Below are 14819 nucleotides of genomic sequence, written 5' to 3' on the forward strand. Positions count from 1 at the left end.
ATTATATAAAAAATCGATAGATGTAGTATAACTTATCCTAAATAGAACAGAAAATAAAAAAAAAATTGAAATAGAAAATCCAATTCGTGGTCGACAACCAAATCGGCTGTTAAAAAATACTTTTTCTTCAAGGTTAGAATTCGTGATTCGGGTATTATTCGAGAAAACAAATTAAAACAGAAATAAAATTTTGCTTATATGCAAGCAGGAGAGATACGCAGAGGAATCAAACTAGAGCATAGACGACGAATAGTACAATGAGCTAACAAGAAATATCCAAACAAAGATATGATCGAAATCTATGGTCTGAATATGGGTTGCAAGAACCCAAAGAAAATGAAGAAAAAAATGCACTGTACATCTAATGATCCAGCAGGTTTATATGTAAAGTGCAAGAAATCAGAAGGAGAGTCGAAAACTCTCTCCTGATCTCTCTACTCAAACACACACTGTCACCCTCACCACGTTCAAGGATATCGTTTCCAAGAATTGTCCTCCCTGTTGTTCCTGAACGCGCAGCATCCCACGGAGTAGACGATGATGAGGAAGACGAGGAATACGATGTTGATAACGGCCACTCTCTTCCAGTCGCTCTTGATGTTGTCAAGCAGCCCGGCCTTGCATGATTGGCAGTTGTAGCAGAGGGCGTTCGGGTCGTTGCTCCATGTACTGCAGTCGGGATTCTGCAAGGACGATGTCGGGGTCTGAGTCCAGTTTGTCGGGCTGACATACTGGAAGTTGCAGTCGTTCGATGGCTTACAGCAACCAGACTGTTGACCAATATCACAATCGATTAGTACCATGTGAAACAAGTTAGGAATGGGAATGCAGGGTTGGGATATATATAAGATTAGAACATAAGAATAACATCACGAAAACGTAATCGTTCGAACCAAATTCATGTAGGATCTGCACCATCAGGACTCCGCAACGAACAATCAAGAGCACACAATTCTACAGATTCACATAAAGGAATGTTCTCTGCCTCTCAAAAATCAACTCTTGATGCATATTCATTCCAGTGTTGGACAAATTATTCATGGGACAGTTGATAAATTTTTGGGGGTAGAGAGCAAATAATTTGGAAAGTGGGGTCAATTTGAAAACAAAAAAAAGGAACAACCTTCAGGAAATGGCACAGTAAGTAATCAGGCTGAGGCGGCAGACAAGAGAGAAGAATTTGAAAAAAGGCACTGCACATTTGTGCGAAAAGGAGACAACTTTATGAAACTTACTATGCCAAAAAATCAACTTAAAGGTACTCAACTTTCCAACCAAAATGAATAAATTCGGGAACAAAAAAGTTCTCTCAATTTTTCAAAGAAGTATGCATTTTCTTTGCTGTAACAGATATAATAACCATAAGTCAAATGCTATTGATAAACTTCCACCGTTTCCACCGATTCTTGGATATCAATCCCCATAGAAAAATCAGATGATTTTTCACACACTCACTCCATGTTAATCCACACAAAAGCTATATTCAGACCCGTATCAAGATCAGATTTGTAAAACAGTACCCAAAAAGGCAAACAAATCACACCAAGATCCAGAACCATCGCAATCGCCTATCGTCAAGAAAACAGAAACCCCTCATGCATATGAACAAACATCCGGAAAACAAAGATTGATCCGCCTAAAAACAGAAACAAAAACACAAAAACATATATACCTGAAGAGCAGAGAGGTGTTCTTTGTAAAAATCTTCAACAGGGGTTGAGCCAGAATCAAGAAGCTTCTGGCAAATCTTACTATCAACCAGACAACTCCTGATCTTGGTCCAGTGATTGTTGACCCTTTTCTGCAACCAATTGGAGTAGTCTCCAAGCCTGTATTCCTTGTACCCTTTATCAGAAAGGGCCTCACCAGCACCCTTATTGGTAACCACAAACGCGAAAATCGTGAAGCAAAACAGCAAAACAATCAACAAGAACATAACCAACAGATACAGCCACAGAAGCCAAGAAACTCTGCAGCAAGAGCCCACCAACCCCGCTATGGACACCAGCAAAATGAACACTCCTAACGCGATCACAGGCTTATCTAGAAACCGCTCGCACTCGGTGTTCGCCTGTTTCGACAGCCATATCCCACCTCCAATGATCGGGATCGACAGAAGGAGAGTGATGATGTTCAGAAGTCCCACTAAATTGTTACTCAGACGCACCATTTTAATCCAAGAATCTCAGATAGGAAGAACAAGAATGCGAAAGAGTTGATGGGATCCAAGGAAAATATCAAATGGGATAGGATTTTGAGTGGGGAGGGGATTTGGGATATATATCGGGGAAGGTTTAGAGGTGAGGACGAAAGAAGAAACCGACATGAAACGACGCGTTGGCGAGTGGGGCAATGACGTGTAGAACTTGAGAGTATGGTTCAAGAATCTCACTCGCTGTTTGATTGGGAGATGTTTGTAGTTGAAAATTTAACTTGAAACATAAGGGGAGCGGGCCCCACCGGTGGGTGGTATGATATAACGGTCAACTCACCTAACGGCGGGGCTGTCACGGGTTTCGGTGACCGTCTGTTAATCTGGAGTATGTCTGAGGTTTTAATTCTGTATGTTTTAATATTTTTTCTCCTCTTCCGAAAGGTGGATTTATATTTTTGCTACCCAAGTGGTGAATATAAATTTTTAAAAATTGATATTTTCTTCTTAATTTACTTTCATTATTTTATATTTTGATAAATATAACAAAATTCAAAACGACCTTAAAATTATTGAACGCGTTTGGTGTTAAGATCAGTTATTTTTTAATAAATATATTAAAAATTTACTGAAAGTAAGAGTTACGTTGATATCAAATTAATTTCTATTTTTATCATGTAAAATTTTAATTTGTTATGGAATTTTTAATTAAGGAATTGATGTTGGGTAAGGTAATTACACTCTAATTAGAAAATAATACTCTACACTGTATAAAGTAAGAAACAAAGTTCTCATAATATGTTTAATTTGAGTTAATGGGATCCAAAGAAATTCATATCTTTAAATCTAATTTAGATATTTGAAATGAATAACTAGAATATAAATTTTAGATTGTGTACAAAGCTATTGAAATCCATCAATATATGTGGAAGTTAAATAAATTTTATTTAAAAAATTGTCGAATCTATAGATATATATAATACGAACAAAAATATTTGAGTCGATGAATAGAGTAGGATCATTTGGGCTTTTGGCAATCTTCACAAACTAGAACGTACAAAAAAGATATAAGCACTTCGATACCTAAATTAATAATAGATCAAAAGTTAAAAAAAATGATAAAATAGAGCAATAAAATAGTACGTACAATTTAAGTATGTGGAGTAAACACGAGTTGAGACCTGCTATTTATAAGTCTAGTGGTGGATATATAGGAGAGGATAAGACTGAATCCCCGATTTTTTTGATTCATTTAGGATAGATACGCCTGACTCTAAGTGGAATCCCTGACCTTTCGATCAAATGATTTTATTTTGACCAGGGTTGAATCCCTATTTCTTCTCTGTTATTGCCAAGTATCCAATGGAATTAGGATTGGTAATTGGTGCTTATCCCTTTTCCCGGCTGAGGTGGTGATGGTTTTTCATCCTGTGTGGACTCCCACGATGCAGCCATGTGGCTCCAAGTTCTTCTGGGCTCCAGGACGCGCTACTAGACTTCTCTCGAGAAAGTTGCGCTAAGGTTATTTGGTACCGTCTACGCAGCTTCGTCTAATCACTTTAGGCCTACTCCTCAATAATCGAATTTTGAAAACAACAATATATATATTTCAAACGAGTTATTAAATAATCTATACTCTTGTCTAATTGAGTAAATACGGAGTAGTATATTTTAAAAATAATAACTACATTTTAATTTTTTTGATTAATTATGCATAAAATAGTATGTATACGTACCTCAAGAAACAACGGAACAATTTGAAGGACGGAAAAATAAAAATAAAAAATGGTTGGTGAGTGACTGTAACGAAAAGTCTGTGAGTTTAGCATGCAGAAAAGGTTACGGGCATGGGACGGAACGACACGACGTGTAAATAGGAAACCCCACATTTTCAATTCAACTGCTTATTTTTTATTTCTTTCTCTTGCTTCCTCACTTTCTTATTTATTTATTTATTATTATATTAATTTATCCGATAATAAAAATAAAAATATAAACAAGTCAGGTTTCCACGTGGCTTTAATTTATTTATTTATTTTTTTTAAAAAAAAAAGAGATATAGAAAGAGAGAGACCTTTGATTAGGTCATTCCGCGTATATTTGTTTGGATTTTGCAATTGGCACATGTGTTGTGTTGCCCGTATACAAATACGAATGAATTATTACCCTAAGATATATATATATATATATATATATATGAGATGATGCGAAACTGCTTGGAAACTTTGTATATTCTTTGTCTATGATTGAGTTACATGTGTTTGTTTCGAAATTTCGTGTACTATGCACATGCCTATCTAATTTTATACTCATCCCTACTGTCTATATATATATATGATTTAATGTTATTTATCCTCTGTGATATTGTAAAATAACAAATTATTTTTATACAAAAAAAAAAATTAACGATTTACCTCCTAGTTAAGGGGTCAATTATTTTATTTTGAAAAATACAGAGGGCCAAATTGCTGCATTTTCAAAAATACAGAGAATAAATTGTTAATTTTTTTTCATAGGGAAATAATTTATACATTTACAATATTATAAATGGTAAATTTTATTTTTTTCTATACATATATATATTTAATTATTTTAAAATTAAATTTAAATGACGATGAGCATTTGCATCGAGTCATAACTATTTTGAATCTAATCCCGCCTTTTGAAAGACCGAAAATTTCGACATTTTGTTAATATCCGTTGATTTGAACTTAAAGATTTTAAATTCGTACTAACAAATTCATCAAATATGTTTGTTTGGAACTTGACACCATGAAATATTTCAAATTCTTAAACATTCACCTTAAATTATGTTTTATGTCATCGTAATGGTTTCAAATTTATTTAATATTGAGTGGTTTGAAATTCTTTCAATTACTCTAAATCCCATCTCTTAAAATTCAAATTCTTGAGTTCATATAAAGTGGTATGTGGACTAAACGTTACGTTTCATCCAATATATTTGTTTAGGGTGAACTACAATGGACATCTTTGATATTTATTATTATTATAAATATTTTCTTATTATTTGAACGATTGCAAATAACCTATGTAATTAATAATCATCTAATAAATATTCTTTTATAATGGGCTGTCGCTACTGGATATTTGCTAAACGATTGTTAATATTATAGAATGTTTGTAATTTTTTAAATAATAAAATAATAATTATAATTAAGGTAAATTACAATGATTTTTCCTGAGTTTTGACATAATTACGAATACTCTCTTATTGTTTGAAAAATTACAAATACCCTCCTAATATTTGATGAAATTATGTGATCCTTGAATTGAGATATGAAATTGTCAACTTTACCCTTACAATATTTTTTTTATTTGTTTAAAAAAAATTAAAAACTTATAAAAAGATCGAACGGGGCTGATAAAAAAATTTTAAAGATTATAAAAAAAAAATTATCCACTTAGTCCATAAAAAATTAAAAAAATAAATAAAATTATAATTTTTTATTTATAAATGCATTGTGGTCAGTTTACCACAAAAAATGGATGAAAATCTAACGGATTGAGCTAATTATTAGACGATCGTTAAAATCAGGGGAATATTAATAATATTTCAAACAACGATAAAGTATTTGTAATTAAGACAAATCTCATGCGAGATCATTGATATTTATCCTTATAATTGTTATAAATTTTAAAACAAAATTATTGTAATTTATCAATACGTATATCTTGCTACCGTGTCAAACAGAAGAACCAAACTAGGAAGCAGCTTTCTTGCAGCAGTGGAGGTTGTTTCTGTTTGTCCGCCTGCAGCACCCCACGGTTTTACCAAACACAACCTCCTCGATTTCTCCAATTTCATTCATATCTATTTATATATAAAAAAAAAAAACGTACGAATTATGCTAATTGCCATTACATAAATAAAAAAAAATACAAGCAACTCCCTTGTGATATTACAAATATGCAAATTACATCCTTATAAAAAAATAAATAGCGATTTACGTTTCTATATTTTTTAAAATACAACAATTTATCTCCATATGATTTTTAAAATGAAGATATTATCTCTCTGTATAAAGAGGTAAATTGCTTCATTTTAAAAATTATAGGGAAGTAAATTGCTATATTTTTTCCATGGAAAAATAATATGCTCATTTTCAATATCACATGGAGATAAATTACTATTCACCCCTACATAAATTAAAATAATATTTCTTTATCGTTTATATCAAACTTAGATTATTTGTCTTCAATTTTACCACAGTCAATATTATTTTACTTACGTTAATTCTATCGTACTTATTGCCATGCACGTTATTATTACAATATACAAACATTCTTTTCTTTATTTTTTACTATCTTTTTTACACTCAATATTTTATCTCTATATATATATTTATAGCAAAACGATGGTTAATCAAAATTAAGTAATTTTGACCGAATACTAATTTTTGATGATTTTAAATCTTTTAATTGTCAAGAAAAGACGATATTGGTTAGAAACATCATCTATTTAAATATATTAAATATTTACTTTGTATTCATTTAAAATTTTATCTTCAGGATTATAACTGAACTTTTTAATTGTCAAAAAAAAAATTATTGGGTTAGAAATATTATCTACTTTGAATGTCTTAAATATTTATTTTATTTTTGTTCGAAATCTTATCTCTAATATTATAATAAAATTTAAATTATGAATAAAACATCAGTTGGAAACATCACCTATTTTAAATATTTTGATTCGTTGTAAATATTATCTATTTTCAAAATCTTAAACATTTTTTTGTACTTATCCAAAATATTATCTCTAATTTAATATAAATTTTATAATTGTCAGAAATTTTTTTTATTAATTAGAAAAATCATACATTTTATATATTAAATATTTATTTCGTATTTATTCAAAATTTTATATCCAATATTATAATTAAATATTTAATTATTCAATAAAAATCTAACTCGCTGAAAATATTATCTATTTTAATTATTAAATATTTATTTTATTATCTATTTTAATTATTACGAAAATTTTTAATTATTAAATATTTATTTTATTATCTATTTTAATTATTATGAAAATATTATCTATTTAAAAATTATTAAAATTATATATTTTAATATATTAAATATATATTTTGTATTTATTCAAAATCTTATATCCAAGATTATAAATAAATTTTAAATTATTCAAGAAAATCTAATTGGCCGAAAATATCATCTATTAATTATTAATTATTTATTTTATATTTTCCTAAAACATATCTCCAAGATTGTGATACTAACTTAATTTTTATTTATCTTAAATAATTACCTGAAGATTATGGTCTCCGTCATATTTGTATTTAAATACGAAAAAAAAAATATTTGCATCTCTTTGTTCAATATAGATGGATTCAGTTCTGTTAATTTTCTCTTCTCCATTAAATGATTTCTAAAGTTAACCTTCATATGCATTTTTTCATCATCTTTTTGTGTGTATTTACATGTTACACTTTTCTATGGTATTAATTAATTTATTTTTCTATTTGATCTTTAAAATTATGTTAATCTGTATCCCTTACTCATATATTTTTGTCTAATAATAATATTGCTAAAATTTTCTTATATTCTCTTGTTAAATAATAATTTTAATATTTATTCCGCTTATGGTGATCTCTATGGTGATTTCTTGATTTTTTTTTCTATAAAAATTAATAGATTTATTTGATGTTATAGGGTACAAAATCCAAGTGGTATCTCTTTCCAACAGAATGCCTAATCAACTACTATAAGTGATTTTTGGAGTACGAAACTCCTTAGAATACAAACCGAAGATTATAGACCAAAGAATAACAGAATATTAACAGAAATAAACGAATAAAACAATAGTTTGAAAATGGCTCAGGAACTTGGCCAGATTTAGTCAGATTAGGGTCACGGTCACTTGGCACCGCACCCACAAAGCCAACCCACGGTTGCTCCTCACAAAGTCGGGATCACAATGATCAACACAGAAAATCAGTGGTCACAACAGACCCATAGTTCACTCGGAACTTTTCAAAGGTAGAGATCTTAGTAAGAAAGGCTTGGATTTAATGGTGAAGAGAATGAGGGTCAAGGCCTCTACTTATAAGACAAATAAATCAGTGGAAAGAGGCAAGTTGCGGTGGCTTTCCTAAAGCCATTGTTTTGGCTTAGGAAAGCCACCGCCATTAACGGAAAGGCAGCCATAGATGGCGGTTTGAGAGAGAGAGAGAGAGAGAGAGATACAGTCGGCATAAGAATGTAAGAGGGGAGAAGGAGAAATGGGTTAGGTTTAGGGTTAGGTCTACGGCCCAGAACAAAAGCATTTTGTGCAGGACTAATTAATTTGTCAAGCATCAACCGAATTCTCTTGACTAATATCTTAGTAATAACTTTGTAAGGCACATTACAGCATGATATAGGCCTGAAATCACTAACAGATAAGGGATTATGTACCTTGGGAATGAGAAAAATAACCGTGGAGTTTATTTGCTTCAACAGCCGACAATGATGAAAGAACTCCAGTATTGCATTTGTGACCTCCCTGCCAATGATAGGCCATGCAGTTTTATAAAACCCTGCCGAAAAACCATCAGGCCCCGGTGCCTTATCCTCCTCAATGTCAAAGAAGGCCTCTTTAACGTCATCTCTGGTTACTTGTGTTACAAGCATGTCCCCTTCCTCCTCCGTTAACACATGCATGGCCCTTGATCTCAAATGTTCTTGGTTGAGCTCCCTTTCTTGGTGAACACCGCCTAATAAGGCCTCGAAGTAGCGCACAAATTCTGCAACAATATCCTCCTGTTCGTTGATCATGTTATCATCAGGCCCTTTTATTTGGTAGATCCATTTTGTTGCTCGTCAGGTGGCCACTTTACGAAAGAAGATTCTCGAGCATTAGTCTCGCTCCTTCAACCATTGCATTTTAGCCCATTGTCGGAGCATGCTTTGCTCTAACTTCACAGCTTTTATGAGCACGATTCTACAATAGTGCTCCAATAACAACAATGTCTCATCATGTCTGTTGTGAGCAAGGAGTTCCTAGGCTCTAGCGAGGAATTCCTTGGCTTGCTGTACATTGAGCGAAAGATCCCCTTTTTGTTGCCGCATCGACCTAAAAATAGGCTTAAGGGCACGTAACTTTCTAGTTACCGCATACATACGAGTACCCTCGATTTCATGCATCCATACCGAGTTAACAACATCCAAAAATTGGAAAAATGATGCCAAGTAATTATCAAATCGGAAAGGACTTGCGTAATTCAGTCTGGATCCACCTTGCAACAATAGCGGAGAATGATCTGAAGTAGTAGGGGCAAAGCACCTATAATACGCATTCGGCCACATGTGTAACACCACATCATTGAAAAATTACTTCAGATCATCCCTTAAGCCTATCAGATCTAGTTTATCTATGTTTTGGTGAACAAACGAAGAACATCCAAAAACACGCAAGGATGAAATATCAGATTTTTTACCAGTCCAGACAAAATTAGGATTTTTATCAGATAGAGGCACAAAAGGAGACATATTTATTAAATGAGCAGCAGTAAGAATTGCTTCACCCCAAAAAGATTTAGGTAAACCTGAAGTTGTCAATAAACATCTAACTTTATTAAGCAAAGTGCGATTCATACATTCAGCCATGCCGTTTTGTTGAGGGGTATAGGGGTTTGTTCTATGCCTTTTTATTCCAAATTTTTCACATAGGTTTGAAAAATCTTTATTACAAAACTCAAGCCCATTTTCAGTCCTAAGAGATTTTAATCACTTTCCAGTTTGGTTTTCTATTATCAATGATAGATAGAAAATAACAATTACCACCATGCGTTGGAACACTAGAAGGACCCCACACATCAACATGTACATAATCCAGAATGCATGTAGACATTGAAGGGTTTGAGGAAGATAAAACAGGAAAATGCACTTTATGGTGTTTACCCATTATGCAATCATCACATAATTCCAGTTTTTCGATTTTATCGTTTAAAATCCCTTCCTTTTTCAGAATTTCAAGTCCTTTCAAACTTATGTGTCCAAGCCTTTTATGCCATAATGCAGTCATATCACATTCATTAACAGAAGCAGTCATAGAATCATAAGTAACAGAGCATAGATACAAGTTTCGTTTCTTTTCAGCTTTGAAAACAACAAGTGAACCTTTCATGATTTTCATTTGTCCCTTCCCCACCTACCTTCTAAACCCTCTTCTTCAAGAGCAGCACAAGAGACAAGGTTATGACTCAAATCAGGGACATATCTAACAATTTTCAAGGTTAACCTATAATCTTCTTTAAAATTCAAGGAAACGTCACCAAGACCCATAATATCACATTTCTTTTTGTTAGCCATTGAAAAAAATCCAGAGTTTTCATATCTAAAATTTGAAAAAATCTCTTTAACAGGAATCATATGAAACGTGGAACCAGAATCAATAAGCCATTCACATTTGTTCAAAGTGCACAGAGTTTGCTTCACACACCATAAAAACTTCTCCATTATCATCAGAAACATTATTCACTTTTTTTTTTTTTCATCAAAATTTCTATCACTGTTATCACGTTTAGGTTTCCTACCGTTTTTAATGTAATGACCCTTAATATCGCAATTGTAACAACGCCTTTCTTTGATTTTATCTTCTTTGTAGGGATTTTCTCTTGTTCTACATTTACTCCGACCACTTCTACTTTTACCCTGCTTCGACTTCTACTGTTGTTTCTAAAATCAGTGTTTCTAAACTTGGTCCTACCTCTAGCAAAATTAACCTCATAATGGTTTTGACTAGGTTTAGTAGCTTTAAGTCCATTTCTTTACTCTTAAGGCCATTAATGACTGTATTCAGATTTACACTATCCCTACCATATTTTATAGCAGCTTTCACATCAAAGTAGGATTCAGGAATAGTATTCAATAACACATTAGGAGAGTATTCGTCAATGTTTTTATCACCGGTAAGTTTAATATCTTGTATCAGTTTAGTAAGGTCATCAATGTTTTCATCAATCTTTTTGGATATATCAAGCTTATACCGAAAAAATTTTTCTAAAAGAAAAAGCTTACTGAGCAGGGATGTTTCAGTATATAAATCTTCCAATTTTTTCCGAAGATCTTTAGAGGTATTTTGTTTTCCTACTTTTCTAAGGACAGTGTCCGAAAGATTTAAAATAATAGATGAGTAGGCAAATTTATCATTTTTCATTTTCTTTTCTTCAGAAATGTTATCAGTGTATTTTTCGTTTATAGTTTTAAACACTTTTTGCTGAATCAAAATACCTTTCATCTTTTGTTGCCAGATTGAAAAATCACTTTTACCGTCAAAAGGTTGTAGGGTATAACCGGCCATTTAAAAAAAAAAGTTTTAATAGTTTTTAATGAAAAACAATTGTAATAAAAAATAACAGGTTTTAATATACCAAAAGTATTTTTCGGCCTTTAAGAAAATTAAGCAGATAGCAGAATCACAACAGATTTAAGACAGTAACCATAAATTTCAAACTTAATATCAGAAAATTTCGAATCACACAAATCACAGTAAATATCATATATAATAACCAAGGATGATGTCAGATTTCGACAGATCAAAATAATCAGAGATCACGATAATAATCTTAGATCAAGATTATAATGACAAATCAAGATAATAATCACATATCAAGATTATAATAAAAAATAATGTACGATCACAACAGATCTTAAGATAATATCAATAGATCCAAGGCATTTTCAGCCTAAGTCCCAACCAGATACCCGCGACCTCAAGGGTCCGGCCAAGTGGGGTATTAGGGGAAAAAAAGTCCTCGGTTAATAGATAGAAAACTTAAAAAAAAATTGCAGAAATTAAAGAGGAGGGGTTTATAGAGTTACCACCACCACGGCGAGAAGAGGATCAGAATGAGCCTCTGATACCACTGCATGGTACAAAGCCTAAGTGGTATCTCTTTCCAACAGAATGCCTAATCAGCTATTACAAGTGATTTTTGGAGTACGAAACTCCTTAGAATACAAACCAAATATTACACACCAAAGAATAACAGAATACTAACAAAAATAAATGAATAAAATAATAGTTTGAAAATTGCTCAAGAACTTAGCCAGATTCAGTCAGATTAGGGTCACGGTCACTTGGCACCGTACCCACAAAGCCAACCCATGCTTGCTCCTCACAAAGTCAGGATAACAATGATCAACACAGAAAACCACCGGTCACAACAGACCCACAGTTTACTCAGAACTTTTCAGAGATAGAGATTTCAGTAAGAAAGGCTTGGATTCAATGGTGAAGAGAATGAGGGTCAAGGCCTCTATTTATAGGATAAATGAATCGGTGAAAAGAGACAGGTTTAGGTGGCTTTCCCCCCCCCCGCCATTAACGGCGGTGAAGGGGTGAGGGAAAGGCAGCCATAGATGGCAGTGAGAGAGAGAGAAATACAATCGGCGCAAGAATATAAGAGGGAAGAAGGAGAAATGGGTTAGGTTTAAAGTTAGATATATATATATATATATATATATATATAATTGCACCTAGGTTGGGTCGTGGGTTGGACCGGGTTAGGTAAGGACCTCCAGGTGGATCGGCCTTGAGTGGGCTTGGTAAATTGGGCCTACCAATAAAATGGGTCCTAGGCCATAAATTAGATGTTAATAGTACATATTTTATTTTAACAATTATTCGTATGATTTTACTTAATTTGTTATTTAGCTTTAATTTCTACTTAAATATTTAGTCTTTTGTATCTTTATACGGCTATTTTTATATATTATAGTTTTCATCCAGTATTTTTTTTTTAAATTTACTTTTGTTGTTCTTTTTCACATTTCATTTTTTTTTTTATCTTTCCTATAAGAATGACATACTAATATTTAGTGTTAATGGACACATATTTCATTTAATATTTATTTATATGATTCTACTTAATATGCCATTTAGTATTTATTTATTAAAATATTTAAACTTTGTTTATTTTTAAGCACCAATTTTTTTATATGTTATTTTTCATCTTTTAAATTTTTATGTTACAGTTTGATTTTGATGTTTCTTTTCACATTTTATTTCTTTTTTTAACAAGGAATAATTTATTTTTAGTGTTAATAGGTAAATATTCCATTTATTATTTTTTGTGTGTGTTGATTTTACTTAATTTATTTGATATTTGATTCTTATTTCTATTTAAATATTTATCCTTTTGTATCTTTTTATACACCAAATTATATATATATATATATATATATATCAATGTATTCATCCATTGGGTTGTTCGAACTTTTTCTTTTTTTGTTATTTTAATTTAATTGAAAAAATTCTAGACGTGTGTTAAATTAATAACAAATCATGTAGAGGTTAATTCGATAAAATTTTTAAAACTATTCTTTTAACTATATTTATTTATTTTGTAGTTAAAAACTTTTATAAGATTTACATTTTGAACTCTTTTAGACACTAACTAATGCAATATATTCCCAAATATTTAAATAAATATCATTTCTTGAAATTATAAACGAATAGAGAATAGTTATTTGTAAATTATAATGTTGTATTAATATTAATACAAATTTAAATCAAAATCAAAATACATATAAATACAATAAATATACATATTAATACAACTCATTTTTGGTATTTTATTTAAGCAGAATAGTTATTGCCTACTTATACATTTCATTCTATTTTTTATTTTAAATTTTTTATTATTTCATCTTTTTAATTATTGAAGTTTTTCTTTTATCTGCTAATTAACTTTTTTTTTTTATTAATGTATTCGGGCTTTTAAAGAATGCATGACAATGTTTGTTGTTATAATTATTAATTTATTATTTTTGTTCAATTCATTCTTTTGTTTGCATATTAATATTTCATCTTTAGTTTAGGATTTATTTGCACCAATGTAATTGAACTTAGTCATTTTTTTTATTTATAATTATTTTATTTTGTCATTCATCGTAGTTAATTTACTCTGCATTTTGTTGTTCAAATTGATGAAATAATATTGAGATTTTAAAATTATTTAAAGTTATTTTTTCTTTTTTTCGTCCATATTTCTTTTTTTTTTTTTACCATTTCGGTTGTCTTTTTTATAACTCATTAAAAATAAGTTTCTGTTTTTCTTTATATTTATTTTTTTAATAATGAAGATCATTTTCAGATTTATATATTTTAATATAAATTTTTTTATGAAAAACAAATTATATAATACAAACAATACATTTAACTAATATTTTATTTTTTATATTTTTATACAGGAGTGAGTATATATAAAAAGTGATCTATATATTTAATAGAATGCCATAATTGTGGGAAAATAATCATCATACAATACAAATTTTGGTAAACCGAATATGTTGTATATGTAAGACATTATCTTTGTCAATAATAATTAAAATAGATTAAAAATTCAAACTACTATATTTTATGTATTAAAAATAAAAAAATTTAATTTATATAAAAGGTTCTTTTTATAGCACAATATATTATAAAAAAAATATTATTTTAAAAAATAAAAATATATAATCGTACATATGTAGCACGGGTCCAGACTATTTATTTGTAGATGACGTGAAAGATGTGTCTAGATCATTAATTTTCCAGACTATTGATTTGGGACGAGCCCATAGTTCTTATTTGTACAGAAAATGCCAATAGTATGGCTTACGATATAATCGATCGATGCTCTTTTACACTAGGCTTGTAAATGGGTAG

The 14819-nt window shown here is 30.7% G+C and overlaps 1 protein-coding gene across 1 annotated transcript; it reads right to left on the reverse strand.

The window, feature by feature from the left end:
* LOC105155637 (tetraspanin-8-like) lies at positions 213 to 2265 on the reverse strand. The gene is made up of 2 exons (XM_011071539.2): positions 1673 to 2265; positions 213 to 770 (listed from the first exon to the last, which is right to left on the reverse strand). Exons 1-2 carry the CDS (start codon positions 2168 to 2170, stop codon positions 468 to 470), a joined length of 801 nt encoding a protein of 266 aa, XP_011069841.1. The 5' UTR covers positions 2171 to 2265; the 3' UTR covers positions 213 to 467.

The sequence above is a fragment of the Sesamum indicum genome, linkage group LG2, assembly GCF_000512975.1.
Source record: "Sesamum indicum cultivar Zhongzhi No. 13 linkage group LG2, S_indicum_v1.0, whole genome shotgun sequence".
Lineage (NCBI taxonomy): Eukaryota > Viridiplantae > Streptophyta > Magnoliopsida > Lamiales > Pedaliaceae > Sesamum > Sesamum indicum.

Excerpts from the sequence above, each read along its gene's own strand:
- LOC105155637 (XM_011071539.2), bottom strand. The coding sequence starts at position 2,170 with ATGGTGCGTCTGAGTAACAATTTAGTGGGACTTCTGAACATCATCACT. Across the intron at positions 771-1,672 it reads AACACCTCTCTGCTCTTCAG|TCTGGTTGCTGTAAGCCATC; the intron begins GTATATATGTTT and ends ATTGGTCAACAG.